Here is a 19,963-nt window from a genome sequence, read left to right as displayed (position 1 = left end):
TCTGTATTGGTCTTGCTATTAATGATAAATATGGGTTAATGTTACCTAATTGGGAAAAGTAGTTTTGGTGTTTATATAATGAATCCTCCCTTCAGTAATTCTAGTTGCTGTAGGGCCCTCAGGGTAAGGCTCATGCACACGATAGTCGTTTTGAGTGTCCGCAAATTGTGCGTCCGCTAAAAAAAACTGATGCAGCATCCGTTTTTAGTTTTTTTTTGGAGGATCTGTTTTTTTCCACAGATCCCTTGTAATAAATGCCTATCCTTGTCCGCAAATGTGAAAAAAGTAGGACATGCACTATTTTTTGGGCTGAAGGGAAACACGGACACACGGATGAACTATCAGCATTTTTTTGCTGACCCATTGAAATGAATGGGTCCTTATCCTATCCGCGAAAAAAAACGGAACAGAGGCCGAGAAAAACAACGTGTGCATGAGGCCTTATAGTGAAGATGCACTGAATAGAAAGTAGCCTTATAATTAGAGATGAGCGAATTTCAAAAAATTTCGGTTTGGCTGGTTCGCCAATTTTTAAAAAAAAGATTGGATTTGATCCGAATTTATTAGAGGCAAATCGCGTAAAAAAAACGACTATTTCCTGGCTGCAGAGAGTCCAGTGACATAGTGTTGAGTTAGCAGCAGCATGAGGAGGCCACATACTGGCAAGGTGACATAGTGAGGAGGCGGCAGCAGCACCATGAGAAGGCCACAGACTGGCAATGTGGCTTAGTGTGGAGGTGGCAGCAGCATGAGGAGGCCACAGAGTGGCACAATGACAGAGTGTGGAGGTGAAAACAGCATGAGGAGACCATAAAATGGTGCAATGACAGAGCGTAGAGGTTGCAGCAGCAGCATGAGGAGGCCAAAGACTGGCAAGGTGACATAGTGTGGAGGTGGCAGCAGCATGAGGAGGCCACAGACTGACAAGGTGACATAGTGTAGAGGTGGCTACAGAGTGGCACAATGACAGAGTGTGGAGGTGACAGCAACATAAGAAGACCTGAGTGGTGAGGTGGAAGCAGCATCAGGAGACCACAGAGTGAACCCATGACAGAGTGTGGAGGTTGGTGGCAATAACAGAACCCGCTGATGATTGTGGGTGTAAGAAGGAGCACTTGACATCAGATGTGTGGCATCAGGCGGGTGGCAGCATCAGAATAATAGCTGAGGCAGGTAGCCAGAAGAAACCGGTCTCTTTTGTCAAGGTTTAGGTAAGGAAGCATGGATGATCTAATCTGATTCATCAGGCATTAATGGGTGGAAATCCTAGCTGATCCATGCCTGATTCATCTTGACAAAGGTCAGTCTCTCCACATTTTGAATGGACAGGCGAGTTCTCCTTGGGGTAACTATGGCCCCCACCGCACTAAACACCCGCTCTGATGCCACACTACTGGCCGGACAGGACAGCTTTTCCAGGGCAAACTCGGCCAGTTGCGGACACAAATCGAGTTTGGCTGCCCAGTAGTCCAGCGGATCTTCAATGTGGGGTGGCAGGGTGCTGTCCAAGTATGCCACCACCTGCTGGTTCAGGTTGTGCTCCAGGTCTAGCTGCTACTGGTGGTGAGTAATTTCTTAACTAGGCGGGTTAAGAAAGCTGCTCATCATCGACTGTAGACTCAAGCTGCTGCTGATGAAGCTGGTACTGCTCCTATTCCCCCACCCCCCACAGCAGCCATAGCAGTAGAAGGAGAGCGCAGAGGGCCCCCCGGTCAGACCTGCGAAAGGATGGACATGGCGCAGATAGGCAGAGGCCAACTGACTACATAGTATGTCTCTATAGTAGTTCAGTTTGTTCTCCCTCTCAGCAGATATAAAAAAGGCCCCCATTTTGAACTGGCAGTGAGGGTCCAACAAGGAGGAGAGCCAGAAGTCATCCATCTGCCGAATGGTGATAATTTGGCTGTCACTACCCAAGCAAGTGAGAATGCAGCAGGCCATTTACGCAAGTGACTCGGAGGGACTCCCTGCATCCATCTCCACTGCATACTGCCACGGTGTGCCTGGGTCATCTGCCTCGTCTTCCTCATCTCCCTCTTACTCCTCCGGCTGCTCCTGCTCTCCTGTCACCTGTGTAGAAAAACCACCCATTTCGCTACACATTGCTTGTGCTCCAATGTCCTCCCTCAGTTCAGCCCCCACAGGGCTCATGTAGCCATGAGATGTAGACGCCATGTCTCCAGCCCCCTAACCCAGATTTACCAGCATCTGTTCCAGGATATGAAGCAGTGGAATGACGTTGTTCATCCTGTAGTCCTGGCGACTGACAAATAACCTGGCATCCTCAAAGGGCCAGAGCAAACGGCAGGTGTCATGCATGAGCTGCCAATGGCTGACATCGAAGTTATACAGTGGAGTACTCCCGTCCGCTTAGATCATCAAGAAATCATTTATGGCCTTTCTCTGTTCATATAGTTGGTCCAACATATAGAGGGTGGAATTCCAACGGGTGAAAACGTCGCATAACAGCCTATGTTGGGGGACGCCGTTCTGCTGCTGCAGTTCAAGGAGGGTGTGCTTGGTGGTGTACGAGTGGCTGAAGTGCATGCAAAGTTTCCTGACAATTTTTAGGATGTCTTGCAAATGGGTGGAAGACTTCAGGAACTTCTTGACAACCAGATTGAACACTTGCGCCATGCAGGACACATTGTTCAGCCCTCCTTGATGCAGCGCCGACACCATGTTCTTCCAGTTGTCGGTCACCATGGTTCCGATTTTGAGTTGTCACAGACAAGGCCCACCTTCTGTTCTACATATTTGTGCAGGACTGGTACTGCCTTTTTGGCAAAGAAATCACGCATTGGGACTCTCCACCTCGACTCGGGAAAAGCCATCAGTTCTCTGAAAGGTGCAGAGTCCACCACTTGAAAAGGGAGGGATTGCAGCACCAGCAACTTGGCCAGGAGCACGTTCTGTTGTCTCTTGGCAATAGCTTCGGTAATCGATTGCTGACGGAATGAGTGACGAAGAGTAGGAGGACAAGGAGCAGGAACAGTAGATGATGGGAAGGACAGACAGCTCGCTTTGGCTGAGGTGTTGGAGCCTTGACTGCCTGAAATCGGGTGTTTGCCACTGTGTGATGCAGCGGTTGCTGCGGCAAGCTAGACCACCACGTTGGAGCCACGGTTCTCCCAGGCCACTTTATGGTGACGCTGCATTTGTTGACGCAGGGCCATAGTGCCAACATTGGCACCCTGGCCACGCTTCACCTTCTTCACACAGATTCGGCAAATGTCCATGTTCACCTCCTTTGGCAGCCTAACAAAAAACTGCCACACCGCCAAGTAGGTGATTTTACCCCCAGCACTGCTCACTGACTAACTGCTATCGCCGCTGTCTCCGAGAACCCCTGCACCACTACTTTCTGGTCAGGTAGGCTCTTGCGAAGCGGGTGGTCCTTCCACTGCTGCCACCCTGCTGACTCCGGTCCACGCTACTGCTTTGCTGGCTCTGCTGCTGCCTCACACGCAAGCTGCCACCCTCTTCTCCCGATGATGATGAAGCCCCTTCGTCACCCGGCTCCCAATTGCGATCAGCTACATCATCATCGAGTACTGTCTGCATGTCACTGATGTACTCCTCCACGGTCTCTGAGCCAGGAGCCTGACCGCTCGCATCACAAGCTCCCACGCCACTCTCCTCATCACTACTTGCCAGCCTACCGGAGGAAGCGGCGGATGTCTCCTCCAGATCTTGGCTGGGCAGTAGCTGCTGACTGTCCTCTAGTAGCTCACCCTCGCTGTATAGTGGAACTGAGTCCACAGCATATAATACTTCTCTGGCCTTATTCACATTTTGGTACAATTATTAAGGTAGTGGGACTCCTACACTCATAATGCCAATGCACTAAGGGAAAGGGCTTCCATAAATTACAAGGAATCGGCACTCCAATATACCCTTTATTACACATAAAGGAGGGCATCATACACACCCTTGAAAAATTATGATTGCTGGCCTGCTGGTGACCCTCAAAAACATTAGGAGCAAAAAATGTTTTGGGTGAGGGCCTGTTGCTGAGCTGACAATCTACCAAATTTTGTGGGTGAGGGCCTGCTGCCAGCTGACCATCTCAAAGCATTATGGGTGAGGGCCTGCTGCCGAGCTGACCATCTAAAAAATGTTGTGGGCAAGGGCCTGCTGCCAAGCTGACCATCTAAAAAAAATTGGGGGTAAGGGTCTGCTGCCGAGCTGACATCTAAAAAAAATTGTGGGCGAGGGCCTGCTGCCGAACTGACCATTTAAAAAAATGTGTGGATTAGGGCCTGCTCCCAAGCTGACCATCTAAAAAATTTTGTAGGCAAGGGCCTGCTGCCGAGCTGACCATCTAAAACATTTTGTGTGCGAGGGCTTGCTGCCGAGCTGACCATCTAAATAATTTTGTGGGTGAGAGCCTGCTGCCGAGCTGACCATCTAAATAATTTTGTGGGCGAGGGCCAGCTGCCAAGCTGACCATCTAAAACATTATGGATGAGGGCCTGCTGCCAAGTTGACCCTCTAAAAATTTAGGAGTTAAGGAAGGCTGCTGAGCTGACCCTCTAAAACATTATGGTTGAGGGCCTGCTGGTGACCCTCAAAAACATTATGGGTGAGTGCCTGCTGGTGGCCCTCTAAAACATTATGGTTGAGGGCCTGCTGCTGAGCTAACCCTCTAAAACATTAGGAGGAGGGCAACCCAATAAGCATGTTGCTATGATAGAGGAGGAGGACGACAATAAAAGGGAGATTGAACCATATACCCTTTTTAGTGGTGGAAGGGGTAAATGGGAATACAGTGTATTTAATACCATATAAATACCACATTTAGAGTGCCTTTATGTTCAGCCGCTTTCCTCTGGTGGAGTAGAGAAGTCAGGGGCAATCCAGGCATTGTTCATTTTTATAACAGTCAACTGGTCAAAATTTTCAGTTGACAGGCAGATGCGCTTATTAGTTATTATGGCCCCAGCAGCACTAAATACACGCTCTGACAAAACGCTGATGGCGGGGCAGGCCAGTACCTCCATGGCGTAGAGCGCAAGTTCGTGCCACATGTCCAGCTTGGACACCCATTAGTTGTAAGGCACACAGAGATCACTGAGGATGCTGACACGGTCTGCTACGTACTCCTTCACCATCTTCCAAAATGTTTTCCTCCTTGTGACACTAGGCCGCGCATCAGGTTTAGGGTGCTGGCGGGGTGTCATAAAACTGTCCCATTTCTTGGAAAGTGTTGCCCTGCCTCTGTTGGAACTGCTATGTGTTCCCCTGGTCTCCCCTCCTCGATTGGCCAAGGAACGACGTACTCTGCAGCCAGTGTTGTCAGCTGGAAATTTTTGGAGCAATTTTTCCACAAGGACCTTCTGGTATTGCACCATTTTGCTTGTCCTCTCTACCACAGGAATGAGAGAAGAGAAGTTTTCTTTCTAGCGGGGGTCGAGAAGGGTGAACAACCAGTAATCGGTGTTGGCCAAGATGCGTAGAACACGAGGGTTACAGGAAAGGCAGCCTAACATAAAGTCAGCGCCTTTGAGGAAAAGCAAAAAGATTCAGTGGCACTCACAATTAGTTGTAGTGCGTCTTTATTATTGATTCCACAGCTGAGGTATAATGTAAAAGAACAGACGGCAGCAGGTGGACAATGTGCTTGCAGTGCAAAGGAATTACAGCGACGGCCATTTTGCACGTACGGTGCTTCGTCAGGCAAGCATATCAGCGGCAAAAAGATGCCTGCTTACATACCTGTTCGCACACCCCTTGTCTGACATCACTGGGCGGCGCTCATCTGTGAGGTCTTACTGGGGTCAAAGGTGTGCTTACCATACAGAGACTGTCTGCATTTACTTAAAAAAAAAAAAAACATACAAAGAAACACAAACAAAAACATACCTACAAGAACATTCCCATATCAATTTTCTCATTCAATCCCAAGGGACCCATGGCATCGGTGCTCAGTATCCACCTGCTTTCTCTTCTAAGTAGCTCCCGATGCTTGTCTCCGCCCTTGGGTGGGTCCCTGACGATCTCGATACCTGCAAACCTGAGTACTTCACTTCTTCCTACGTGATCATGTTTTACATGATGTATGAGGCGCGGACAGTCATTTTCAGAGGTGAGAGAGGCAAGGTGTTCTTTTATTCTCTCATTAAGACTTCTTATAGTTTTTTATGCACAGTATGAGGTAGACTACGAATCTACTTCTACAGGTAATCAGGGTGTCCACCGTATGTTGTAGACCCCCGAATACCAAGGAAAGCAAAGAAAGTGTTACAGACCCGGTTAACAGAAAATCCACTGCAAGTGTACACTAAAAGCCTTCATAAAAAATTAATAGTGATCCAAGGAGACATAAAAGAAAAAAAGAGAGACAAATTCCTTAGAGACAAATAGGACTTTGACACAGGGAAGGTCTTTAACTAGAACCAGAAGAAACAAGCAAGGCAACATAAACGTCAGCGCCAGAAAAAAAGTGACTATTGTACAACTGATTCCGACTCCAGTGCCTCAGACGATCCACAATCCCAGGGCATGTCCAGTGGCACTGGCCTCAATCAGGGAAAATACCCTTTAGAAGGGAAATCAGAAACTCTCTTCTCATCCTGGAATAAAGTCTTCCCGGATGTAGGAATACAGCAAACAATACTGCAAGGTTGGGAAAAAATTAGAAACATAGTTTTTAACGAGGGTTGGAGGGAAACACAGTACCGATTAATGCACAAGGCAATTTACAGATTTCGCTTCTCCTCTCAGTCTCAAAAGCAGGACAGACTGACGTACTGCCCAAAATGTCACCTAGATGGATCAGATATAGTACACGGAATCTGGTCTTGCCCCGAGTCGTCGAGCATTCTGGGAATTAATAAAGCAGCAATTTAAAAGATACTTGGAAGTAAATATCCCTATCACTCCTGAGTTCATCCTGTTCCATGTTCTTCCAGAACATAGACACGTGCAGCCAATTATTCACATTATTATTTTGGCAGCTAAGCGATGTATATTGAACAGCTGGCTCCGACCACAAATACCTACAATGAATGAAGTACTTCAGCATGTCAAAAAATGCTTTCATTTGGAGAGGATAGATGCGAACTCCCTTAGAGGAAAGCGTATTGAGATCTTCTTCAAAAGATGGGAAGATTTTATGTTGGTGGCTTACTCAAACCTGGAACTGAAGGAGTTAATGACACCTTTTCTGTCCTCGGAATGGTATTTAAAACGTAAAATAGCAGGAACTCTGGGAAGGTTGCTGTCTGATTAAAGTATGGTACTTATTGGAATCCGGTATACTGAAGGGAATCATTCTGGGAGGGTGGGACGGGGACAAGGAGTTTTTTTTTCACCTGTTATGAGCTAGAAGACTAGCTTTGAATGTCACAATTTGAATTGAATGATCATTATATCAGTATGCAAGTAATACCTGTTGCTATGCAGCTACACGCATGTATAATTCTGTCTATCATACCCCAGATGTAATGTATCACATGTGTTAACACCTGTCAAATTACCATACTATGGTGACGTGCTACTGGAATGAAAATGATAAAAGCTAATAAAGATTATATAAAAAAAAAAAAAGAAGGGAAATCAGAAGGGGCCGACACAAAAGGCAAAACAAATATGAAAAAAGGCTACAAATGGAAACAAGTCTCTTGAAGACAATAATTGAAGAGGACACCACCTCAAATAACTTGGTTATCAATCTGACCGGCTCCGAGCTACCACCAGGTTTTGAGAAGGTCCTAAACCGAGGCCTTAATTACAGCCTGGTAGAGCAGTTTGACCCGGTTGGGTTTGAAATTGATTTGTTTAAATCCGTGAGATAGTTAAACTTAAAAAGGTTGTTTAGTAAGGTACCAGGCAGTATACAGGAGAAGGGTGAGGGTGAGAAGCCGGCGGCCATAGGACCATTGGGGTTCAACGTGACTGCCGACTTTAACCCTATGGAAATATCCCGCTTGGAATGGATGACTGATTCCACTTTGAGTACTCCACCATAGGGGGTTTCACAGGAAGAGTTTAGAGGGGGAGTGGGATCAACGTTTAATTCCCCCTTGCCCGTTGGCAATAGAATAGACATCTTTCAACGTAAGGTGCTAGAGGGAATCAAAGCCCGTGTTTACCATCGGGCACATAAAAACATAGATGTTAAAGGGATTCTGTCACCAGGATTAACGCTATAGCGATATTTATATGTGCCCATGAGTCTCCATGCTGTGTTTAAAATTATCCCACTGTTACTGCTCTGTGTGTGTTAGATTCTTATAAAAATCGATCTTATTGATATGTAAATTACCTTGGTCAGGAGCCCAAGGGGTTGTCCCACAGTCTTTTGGAGCCCAGTCGCACCCATCGATCCGGAGCCCAGCAGCGCCTACCACTTCATTTATCCAGTCCACTTGCCCTGACGTCATTTCTTCTCAGTGCCGTAGTCTCGCGCAGGTGCAGTTGACACTGTACTCTGCACCCGTGGGAACTACTGGCACCGGCTTCGACGAGTCAACTGTGCATGTACCGGCTCCCTTTTCCAGTGCCAGCGTGGTGTGCAGGGAGCCGGCGCATGCGCAGTTGACTCTTCGAAGCTGGTGCATCCCGCAGGATGAAGGCATAAAAGCTGTTAAAGAAGTTCTGGGCAACACAGACAAAAGTGAGGATTTTAGGGATTTCATCAGTGATGCTCTTAGCCTAGTTCTTAAGCATAATGCCTTCACGTTTGGGGATGTGTGGTACAGGCAAAAATTTGGTACAGCAATTGGCACACCAGTCACATGTACTTTCGCAAATCTGTACCTCGCTAGGTTCGAGGACAAATATATCTATTCAGTCACCAACCCTTTTCTCCCGTACATGCAAACATACCACAGATTTGTAGACGACATATTTATATTATGGTCAGACACGGAAACTACCTTTAAACAGTTTGTTGAGCATCTCAACCAGATGACTGATATGAACATGGTGTTTACATTTAAGTTTGGAGGCCTGCAGCTTGAATTTTTAGAATTTTTTTATATCTGCTAGGGAAGGCAAGTTGGTGACTGAGGGATATCGCAAACCCACAGCCACCAACTCGCTGTTACATTACTCCAGTTACCATCCGCTAAGTGTGAAAAAAGCAGTCCCTTATGGACAATTTGTCAGGTTGAGACGCATTAACAAAAGGGATGAAGATTACAGGGAGTAGGCTCTGGATTTGAGAAATCGCTTATTATCCAGAGGGTACCCTAGTAGTCTATTGAATGATGCAATGATGAGAGTCACTCATCTAGACTTTAAAAATAAATTGAAAATAGAACAGGCTGATAAAAAAATAACAACACAGAAGAATAAAAACCCTTGCGTGTTTTGCTTTAAGTTTAGTCCTCTAGCTGACCAAATCAAGAAAACCATAAAGGATAACTGGGATTTGTTAGAGAATGACGAGAGTCTAAGCGACATCAGAGGCACTTGTCCTATAGTAACATTTAGGAAGTACCATACACTAAAGAACAGATTATTTCATAGCCGCGTGCGCACAGGTATGTATGCAGGCATCTTTTTGCCGCTGATATGCTGGCTTGACGAAGCGATGTACGCGCGAAACGGCCATCGCCGCAATTCCTTTGCACTGCAAGTACATTGTCCACCTGCTGTCTTATTTTACATTTTACCTCAGCTGTGGAATCAATAATAGAGAAGAACTACAACTAATGGTGAGTGCCACTGAATCTTTTTGCTTTTCCTCAAAGTCGCACACTTTTGTTTTCTATAACAGTCCATACAGTGGAGCACCGCCAGGTTGTGACCCTATGTACCCTTGTTGCCAATCGAGTGATCACCAGCACACCCATATGGGAGTACTATAAAGAGGAAATCAGTGTGTAGTGCCACTTAAACTATTCCTCCTGTTACATGTAACATAAAGTCAGCCATGTGTGCCTGACACGGAAGGTGTACAGGAAACAAGACAATACAAAATGAATATATGACTCACTGGATCCAAAACTAAGGAACAAAAAGGGAGACCCCTGCATAAGACCTGGCACTCTCCCTGACTGCTCAGCCTATGCGAACATCCCAATGGTAGATGATCGCATATCCTCGTACCTCGACTGTATAACACCTGAACACCCTATAATAGTGAGGGGACACGACCACCGGCTCCCTACACTAGACACGGAGGGAGTCAGGGTCACCTGGGATCCAGCAAACATAAAATCACAAATGAATGTACAACACTTATCTTATAGAAGACTGGGAAATAGGATCAGCATGCACACACACTCCAGGAAGTTGTATAAACCACACACTTATGCATTATGGGGAGGAATTTAAAGGGATGCAATCAGTCCAACTACAAGACAGCTGAGAGAGGCTAACGAGATGAGGAACTGAAAACCAAAACAAAGAAAGCTCAAGGAGGAGGTTCTGAAAGGCATCTGTCAGAGCTTCTCAGATGTCTGGTTGTAACAGTGCCAGAGTCCCAACAGACAAAACTTTGCTGTCCTCATCAGGAGGATGACTCTCAATCTCCTCATACTCTTCCTCCTCTTCTACCCATCCACGCTGAACAGATGGAATAAAACTTCCATGGCTACTACCCTCTGTAGCGGAGGCAACCGTCTCCTGCTCATCCTCATCATCCAATTCACGCTGAGAAGACAGACTGAGGGTGGTCTGGCTATCACCCTATGTACTTTCTTACCCCATTTCCACCTCTTCCACATGCAAAGCGTCCGCCTTAATTGTGAGCAGCGAGCGTTTGAGTAGACACAGAAGTGGGATAGTTACGCTGATTATAGCGTTATCGCGCTCAACATCTGTGTAGATTCCTCAAACTTCACAGGTTGCTGCCAGATACAACTATAGTCCTTAACAGGACTTTTGGGTCTCTAACAAGTTTTAGCAATTTAGCGCAGGTTGCGCTAAAAATATATATTGGTGCCACACACAATAGTCCTTAAAAGGACTTTTGGGTCAATAACAAGTATAAAAACAAAAATATTGCTATTTCACTCCCTACACTATCTCTCCCTTCTGCTCTCCAGCTCTCCCTGTCTAATACTGAGCCAAACACGTGTCATCGGGTGCTATATAGCACCCGATGACGCGTTCCGGCCAGCCAATTACTGAAATGCCAGCAGCCAACATGGCTACGGCATTACAGTGAATGGCAGTACTTACCTGCATGTTTATTGGCTGTGTAGCAGCCAACAAATGTGTGGGGAGGAGATTCGAGCATCACACTCGAGCACACGCAGTATTCGCACGAACACCACGATGTGCCGAGCATCGTGATGCTCGAGCGGAACTAGTGTTCGGCCGAGCATGCTCGCCCAACACTACTAATAAGCCCTTTTTTTCCCCACTAATACACCCCAAAAAAGGCTTTGTAAGCCTTCACGGGCAGGGCCCTCTCTCCTTCTGTACCAGTTTGTAACTCGTCTGGTTTATGCTTAGTGTCTGTATTATGTATGTATGTATACCTCTTATCATCATATGTACAGCGCTATGGAATGAATGGTGCTTTAATAATAAATAATAATAATATAACTGCACCGATGAATGGCAAATAATACTTTTTGTTTTGCACTAATACATGGCAAAAAAAAGCCTGTAATTTTGTCACTTCACCACACAACGGCTAGTAAGCCCCTATTTTTGCACTAATACACCCCAAAAAAGGCTTTAGAACATATAACTGCACCGTTGAACGGCAAATAAGCCCTTATTTGTTTCCACTAATACACGTCTAAAAGGGCTTTAGAACATATAACTGCACAGCTGAACGGCAAATAAGCCCTTATTTTTTTCTACTTTAAGGGCTAATAAGACATACAAATATTTCCTAGTAATACACCCTGTTAATGGCTGTATCACACAGCACTTGCACCCCAATAACAAGAAAGGTTTGCTGGAATTACAGAGGTACCATCTATTGCAAACCTGAAAGCAGCAGTATAATGGCACTTTGGATCACCAGTGAGTGCAGCAAGGTGTTATAGGATTGCTCCTATTATTGGACCCTGTTCTACTTTTATAGTGTGGAATAATTCCTCCCTATCCTTTCCCTACACTTCTCATGATCTTTCCCTGAACTTCTATTCAGCAAAATAAAAGTTTTCAAGTCTTTTCTAGCACTTTCCCTAGTGCCTGCTAATGTCTCTCTCTGCACTAAGTACAATGGAAAATGGCTGAATCCAGGATGGCTGAGGCTATTTATAGGGCTGTGACATTACATGGCTGGCTGGCTGTTGATTGGATGCATGCATGGCATTGTGGGTAATCCCTCGTTCCCAGAGTTCTTTGCTCCATGTCCTAATATATAGTAGCAGCCATTTTAAGAAAAAATGTCATTCGTTACCACGAAGCGTCTGGAAATTCGGATTCGGTACAAATCGAATTTTTCCTAAAATTCTGATTTGAATTCCACTTTGTCAAATTTGATTTGCTCATCTCTACTTATAATAAATAAAAGCAAAAAATAATAATGAAATAATAATGTAAAAAATACAATATATATACTGTATACATATATATATATATATATATATATATATATATATATATGTATAAAGGCAGTATGGAAGGCACTTAATTGGTCTAACACTCAAAATCCATGTCCATTCATAATGATAATTTTGTAGCAAGTGTCATATTAGTTGCCATTTTGTATATTGAGATCATAAAAACATAATATAATAAATAAAAACAGTCACTATATCAGTACTAAAAAATAGTACTAAGTCACCATTTTACGGGGTGAGTGAGAGTGCCAACTTTTTATACATTTTTATTCATTACCCTTTGTTTTGGCCTTTTCAGACACCCAATTAGCTAGATCACTCAAGACATCCATATTCTAATATTAGAGAGCTGCTAGCTAGTGGGATTTTATAAATATATATATATATATATATATATATATATATATTCTACAGCTTTCAAAGGCAGAGATGAAAACGGAAACAAATTGGCCTTAAGTCCCAAAATAGGCTGTCTCTCTAAAGGGTTAAAGCATTTGGGTTGTGGTGATAGATACCCTTTCATGAATACAACTTACTTATCATTCCTTTCCACATTCGTACAGGTTTCATCTTACTAATTTCACAGGACAGTGAGAAAGAAGAAATGAAAGTGAAACAAGCAATGAGTCAGAGAAATGAAACCTAGTGTGAAGCTGTACAGTAAGGGACGGACTTCAGGACCTACAGAATATTACAACACTGCAAAGCACTATAATAAACGAAAAAAGAAATTTAAATTCAATTAAAAAGACATGAACAATTCTTAGAGAATCCCAGCTTTGTTTTTTTTCTCATGTCACTCTATTGCTACTAATAAAATCTGGCGATAAGTGGGATTTTAATACAATTCTGGGGGCTGTCTCTGTCTTCATGTTTTATTTTATTTATTTTTTGTCAATTTTCAAGCACCTAAAAGACTATTTTCAAGATCACCATCAACATTAGGGCTCATGCACAAGAACGTATTTTCTTTCGGCGTCCGTTACGTTTTTTTCCAGACCGTATGAGGAACCATTCATTTCAACGGGTCCGCAAAAAAAACTGAAGTTCCGTTTCCGCATGTCTGTTCCACAAAAAAAATAGAACATGTCCTATTATTGTCCGCATTACAGACAAGGATAGTACTGTTCTATTAGGGCCAGCTGTTCCATTCTTCAAAAGACAGAATGCACATGGACGTCATCTGTTTTTTTTTGCGGATCCGTTTTTTGCGGACCACAAACTACATATGGTCGTGTGCATGAGCAGGTAAGGTAAGAGTAGAAGAGATAAAACTTACGTTTGGGGTTCTTGAGGAGCTGGTGGAGCTGGCTGTACTTTTACATCACCCTGTTCAGGGTCTGGGTTCTGCTGTTCCCCATCTTTGTAGTTTCTTTGAGACTGGTAATTGTTCTGAATTCTGCTCCGATTTCCGGCCCTGCCAGATACAGTTTGTCCATACATACTGTGCTGCTTTCTTATTTGTGTCTGAAAGAGTTATACAAGTAAGTAGTGATTGCAGATCAGTGCTGTAGCTGGCTCTCCACCCATGTACTGCTCCTTTCTCCTCATTCAGCCTCAGGGAGTTTCTACTCTCCAAATGAGGAAATAAAAGTTAATTCGTAATCTGCTTATTTATATAGCACCAACATAATTCCGTAGCACTTTAAGCACTTTACTATTAAGAGGCTACATGTAAACCCAGGATCAGACATTGCAAAACTAACAAAACTAATAAAAAACTTAACTAGAATTGAACACCCTGCTACTAACAGCTTACAATCTATGAAGAAGTAGGTGAGGCACAAAATGTAAAGAGTGTATTTTGTACATAGGCCAGACATCTTTTGTATAAAGTGTATATAGAATAAAATAAAATAGGGATGTACCGTATTTTTCACCCCATAAGACGCAGTGGGGGGAAATGCACCTGCATCTTATGGGGTGAATACTAATGAGCGCTTCCATTACAGCACAGCTGACAGCAGGATGAAGAGGATCGCAATGTAGGTGAGGAGCGGCGGCGTCCGGGAGCAGGAGAGGTAAGTGGGTTTTTTATTTTGTCATCTGAGGCAATGTGGGCTGATCAAGAGGCAATGTGGGCTGATCAAGAGGCAATGGGAGCTGATCAAGAGGCAAAGGGGCTGATAAAGAGGCAAAAGGGCTGAAAAACAGGCAATGGGGGCTAATATGAGACTGGGGACTGATCAAATGAGGCATGGGGGCTGATTTGAGACTGGCGGTCTGATCTGAGGTCTGAATGGGGGTCATTCACTTTTGGGTGTGAGCTGGGATCTGATTGTGGGTCTGATCTGAGGTCTTATTGGGGTCTTATTAACATTGGGGGTCTGATTGCAGGTCTGACCTGAGGTCTAACAAAAAATATTTTTTCTTATTGACCTCCTCTAAAAACAAGGGGTGTCTTATGGAACAAAAAATACGGTACCTGAGCCAGTCACCAGCCAGTATCTGTGTGTGCACATATATACAGTGTATCAGGATGCATGGAGTATAGGGGATATTCCTGATTTAAGAAATAAAAGCAAAGGAGTCTTGGAATGTGATAAGCCTGCTGAAAAAGAGGTGTTTTAGGCATTTTTGTCAACTCCCGCAAAACATGTCATGTTTAAGATGGCAAATCTGTTGAGTGTCACATAAGACTCCCAGCACCTCTCAGAAAGCTGTCCTAACTGTGTGCACTGGAATGCTGTGTCATCAGATTCATGCACATTCAGGGAGTGGAGCCAAATCACTAAAGAACTAAAGGGGTGTGGCTTATTATAAAAGGAGCATAACCTGAGAAAATGGGTGTGTCAATGCACACAAGTCATGTCATACTCTTGGACCTCCTCTAGGCCACTTTATAAGGCCTCTTGCACACGAACTGGTCCGCAATCACGGAGATGAGGAACGGAAGAACGGATCGGAACCCCACGGAAGCACTAGTGAGTGCTTCCATGGTGTTTCTGTCCGTGCCTCCGCACCGCAAAAAAAAACAACAAGTTGAATGGGTCTCTATCCGTCCCAGCCGCAGCATAAACGTTGCCTGTGAATTGGGGACCGCATATTGCGGTCTCCAATGCATGGAACGGATGCACAACGTGCAAGAGGCCTAAGAGTTGGATGATGGTTTTAGGGAACACTTAAAGTGCAACTGTAGTTTCAAGTGACTTCAGAATAAGTTGTCATGTGTGTACATGAGGAATAACACTATACCTGGCCATTCTATGACTTTTATTCAGCATTTATCACCAGATGACTTTTATTCTGCATTTATCGCCAATTTTTCCCTCTGCAGGCGATCAATCACTCATTTGTCAGCTGATTTGCATTTTTCATCGGCTGCACTTCTCCCTGTGTAATTAGGAATGTGCTACCAATAATCAGTAGAACCGGATGAGGGAGGAATGACTGTGGTAGCGATCATTCCTGCCCATTCACTGTTTATCTGCCTATGTAATAGGCCAGCACGGAGCAACATATTTTTTTTTTTTGCAGCCCTTTAAAATAGAGCAATGTGACAATGTGGCCCCCAGATGAAAAAAGGTTTTGCACCCCTGATCTAGAGACATAAAAATAAAAGCACAGGTTGTTTCCCTACAATGGGCAGAATGGACCCGACCATGGTCTGCTTGTACCCTAAACAAAGAATTAATAAATGTAAATCACAGAAAAGGAGCGGTTCTAACGGCGTTTGATAGCTATATGACAATTTAGCTGAATTATAAAAATCGAATAAATAAAACAATCAAATATAGCAAATGTATACCAAATATATACTATTTAAAAATATATCACTATATCTAGAGATGAGCAAATCGAAGTTGACGAAGTGGAATTTGATTTGAATTTCATTAAAAACTTGATTCGCACCGAAGTCAAATTTCCTGACGCTTTGTGATAACGAATCAAATTTTTTCCTAAAATGGCTGCTGCATGTGTTAGAACATGGAGCTAAGAACTCTGGGAACGAGGGATCACCCACAATGCTATGCATGCAGCCAATCAGCAGCCAGCCAGCCCCTGTGATGTCACAGCCCTATAAATAGCCTCAGCCATCTTGGTTGCAGCCATTTTCCAGTGCACTTAGTGCAGGGAGAGATGTGACAGGAGCTAGGGACAGTGTTAGGAAAGACTTTATTCAGCAAAAAAAACAATGATTTAGAAGTTCAAGGAAAGATTATTCAAAGTGTAGGGAAAGGATAGGGAGGGATTATCCACACTATAGGCAGACAGCAGGGGCCCAATAGGGGAGTGTAAAGCCTGGGTAATATGAGTGATTCTATTACACCTTGCTGCACTAAAAGCAAACCTTGCTTTTTATTGGGGTGAAAGTGCTCTGTGATACCACCAGTTTTGGGATGTATAAATAGGAAATACAAGTGTGTCTTATTAGCCGTTCTGCAGTGAAAGTACATTGTGAGACAGCCATTTTTGGGGTGTATTAATAGGAAATATAAGTATGTCTTATTAGCCGTTCTTTGGTGAATTTACATTGTGACTCCGCTTTTTTGGGGGTGTATTTATAGGAAATACAAGTATGTCTTATTAGCCATTCTGCAGGGAAAGTACATTGTGAGACAGCCATTTTTGGGGTGTATTAATAGGAAATCTAAGTATGTCTTATTAGCCATTCTGCGGTGAATTTACATTGTGATACAGACATTTTTGGGGTGTATCAATAGGAAATATAAGTATGTCTTATTAGCCGTTCTTTGGTGAATTTACATTGTGACTCCGCTTTTTTGGGGGTGTATTTATAGGAAATACAAGTATGTCTTATTAGCTGTTCTGTGGTGAACTTACATTGTTATACAGCCATTTTTGGGGTGTATTTATAGGAAATCTAACTACTTTTTATTAGCCAATCTGTGGTGAACTTACATTGTCATACAGCCATTTTTGGGTTGTATTAATAGGAAAAATAAGAACGTGTTATTAGCCTTTCTGCGGTGAACTTACATTGCCATACAGCCATCTTTGGGGTGTATTTATAGGAAATCTAAGTACATCTTATTAGCCGTTCCGCTGTGAACTAACATTGTCATACAGCCATTTTTGGGGTGTATTTATAGGAAATAAAAGTACGTCATATTAGCCGTTCTGCAGTGAATTTACATTGTGATACAGCCTTTTTTGGGGTGTATTTATAGAAAATACAAGTATGTCTTATTAGCTGTTCTGTGGTGAACTTATATTGTTTTACAGCCATTTTTGGGGTGTATTAATAGGAAATACAAGTACTTGTTATCAGCCGTTCTGCAGTTAACTTACACTGTGATACAGCCATTGTTGGGTTGTATTAATAGGAAATATAAAACGACATGTTATTAGCCTTTCTGCAATGGATTTACACTGTGATACAGCCAGTTTTGGGGTGTATTAATAGCAAATATAGTGGCCTAATCATGCTGCTGCCACCTCCACTCGGTGGCCTTCTCCTAATGCTGCTGCTGCCGCCACCTACACACTGTCATTGTGCCACTCTGTGGCCTGCTTATACTGCTTCTACCTCCATACCCTGTCATTGGGCCACTCTGTGGTCTCCTCATGCTGCTTCCACCTCACCACTATGTCATAGATCTACTCTGTGGACTTCTCATGCTGTTCCCACCATTCTCCACTTCATGATTGGTCCACTATTTTGGCTTTTGGCCTGGCTGTGTCACCACCAGACATCTGAGAAGCTCTGACAGATGCCTTTCAGAACCTCCTCCTTGAGCTTCCTTTGTTTTGCTTTCAGTTCCTCATCTCGTTAGCCTCTCTCAGCTGTCATGTAGTTGTACTGATTGCATCCCTTTAAATTCCTCCCCATAGTGCATCAGTGTGCGGTTTATATTACTTCCTGGAGTGTGTGTGCATGCTGATCCTACTTCTCAGTCTTCTAAAAGATAAGTGTTGTGCATTCATTTGTGTTTTTCTGTTTGCTGGATCCCAGGTGACCCTGACTCCCTCCATATCTAGTGTAGGGAGCCGGTGGTCGTGTCCCCTCACTATTGTAGCGTGCTCAGGTGTTATACAGTCGAGGTATGAGGATATGCGATCATCTACCATTGGGATTTTCGCATAGGCTGAGCAGTAAGGGAGAGAGCCAGGTCTTATGCAGGGGTCTCCCTTTTTGTTCCTTAGTTTTGGATCCAGTGAGTCGTATATTCATTTTGTGCTGTCTTGTTTCCTGTACACATTCCGTGACATTATAAACCGCCAAAACCGTCTCAAGCATGGATCCGGTTTCACTTTTGACTTCACTTTCATTGGAGGTAGCAGATCTCCGTAAGACTCTTTCTCAGTTTTAAGTGACCGGTTCAGCTTGCGTTCATGGAGTTTGTTCTGAGCCTAAGATCTCACTCCCGGATACGTTCTCCGGGGGTAGTGAGAATTTTGTGCGTTTTAGAGAGGCTTGCAAACTCCATTTTCGCCTTCTTCCCCATTCCTCTGGTGATGAGGAACGGAGGGTGGGGATCATTATACCGCTGCTCAGGGGTAACGCTCAGTCGTGGGCCTTTCCGCTGCCAGTGGGGGCACGGCCCCTCCGTTCAGTGGAGGAATTCTTTTTAGCCCTGGGTCAGATATATGATGATCCGGATCGTATTGCTTTGGCTGAGTCTAGACTACGTCTGTTATGCCAGGGTAAACAATCCGCAGAGATATATTGCTCAGAATTTCGGAGATGGGCAGCTGATACTGGTTGGAATGATGCTGCACTCCGAAGTCAATTTTGCCATGGTCTTTCAGAGGGATTGAAAGATGCATTTGCCTTTCATGAGAGGCCTACCTCCTTGGACTCTGCCATGTCTCGGGCCATTCGTATTGACAGGCATCTTAGAGAGAGAGGAGAGATCACTCCTTCCTGTCATACTCAATCCCAGGACAGTGCAGTGGTCTCATTCAGTGCGCAGGGGTCTCAGTCGCTGTCAACCCCTTCTGAGCAGGAGCCCATGCAGCTGGGGTTGATTGCCTCTGACAATAGAAGATTCAGCCCGCATGGGAAGGTTTGTTTTTGTTGTGGAGGTATAAATCATTTGGCAAATGTTTGTCCCTCTAGGAGATTCAGGCAGTTTTTTGGGAGTAATAAAGAAACAAAAGGGAAAAAATCCTTAAAAAATGTTCCATCTGTTAACATTGGCAGGGTTGAGGCGGAAATTGAAGGTTTTCCGTTTGCTTGTAGTTCCCGTTTTGTCCTGCCTGCCAGGGTGGCGCTAGAGAGCAAGAACATTTTTTGTGAGATTTTTGTAGATAGTGGAGCAGCTGTCAATCTAATTGATAATCAATTTGCGATAAATCATGGTTTCCAGGTATGCATTTTGGGAAAGGATATTCCTATTTTTGCTATTGATTCCGCTCCACTTTCTCAGAAATCATTAAAGGGCATAGTTCACAATATCCGTTTAATTGTGAGTGATGCTCATGTTGAGGATGTGTCATGTTTCGTCCTTAGCGGATTGCCTACTCCTCTAGTGTTGGGGCTACCCAGGCTCGCTAAACATAACCCCACCATTGATTGG

The 19,963-nt window shown here is 44.1% G+C and overlaps 1 protein-coding gene across 2 annotated transcripts in view; it reads right to left on the bottom strand.

The window, feature by feature from the left end:
- The window catches only part of EPSTI1 (epithelial stromal interaction 1), a 166,621-nt gene extending 152,583 nt beyond the window's left edge, over positions 1-14,038 (bottom strand). For both annotated transcript variants that reach the window (XM_044285068.1, XM_044285069.1), the window contains exon 1: positions 13,759-14,038. In XM_044285068.1, coding sequence (XP_044141003.1) covers positions 13,759-13,922 — 164 coding nt within the window. In that variant the 5' untranslated portion in view covers positions 13,923-14,038. The remainder of the gene's footprint in view (positions 1-13,758) is intronic.
- Between the last annotated feature and the right edge of the window lie 5,925 nt (positions 14,039-19,963).

Source organism: Bufo gargarizans, chromosome 3 (genome assembly GCF_014858855.1).
Source record: "Bufo gargarizans isolate SCDJY-AF-19 chromosome 3, ASM1485885v1, whole genome shotgun sequence".
Taxonomy (NCBI): Eukaryota; Metazoa; Chordata; class Amphibia; order Anura; family Bufonidae; genus Bufo; species Bufo gargarizans.
The sequence above is the reverse complement of the archived record's forward strand: the minus strand, read 5'-3'. Positions and strand labels throughout refer to the sequence as shown.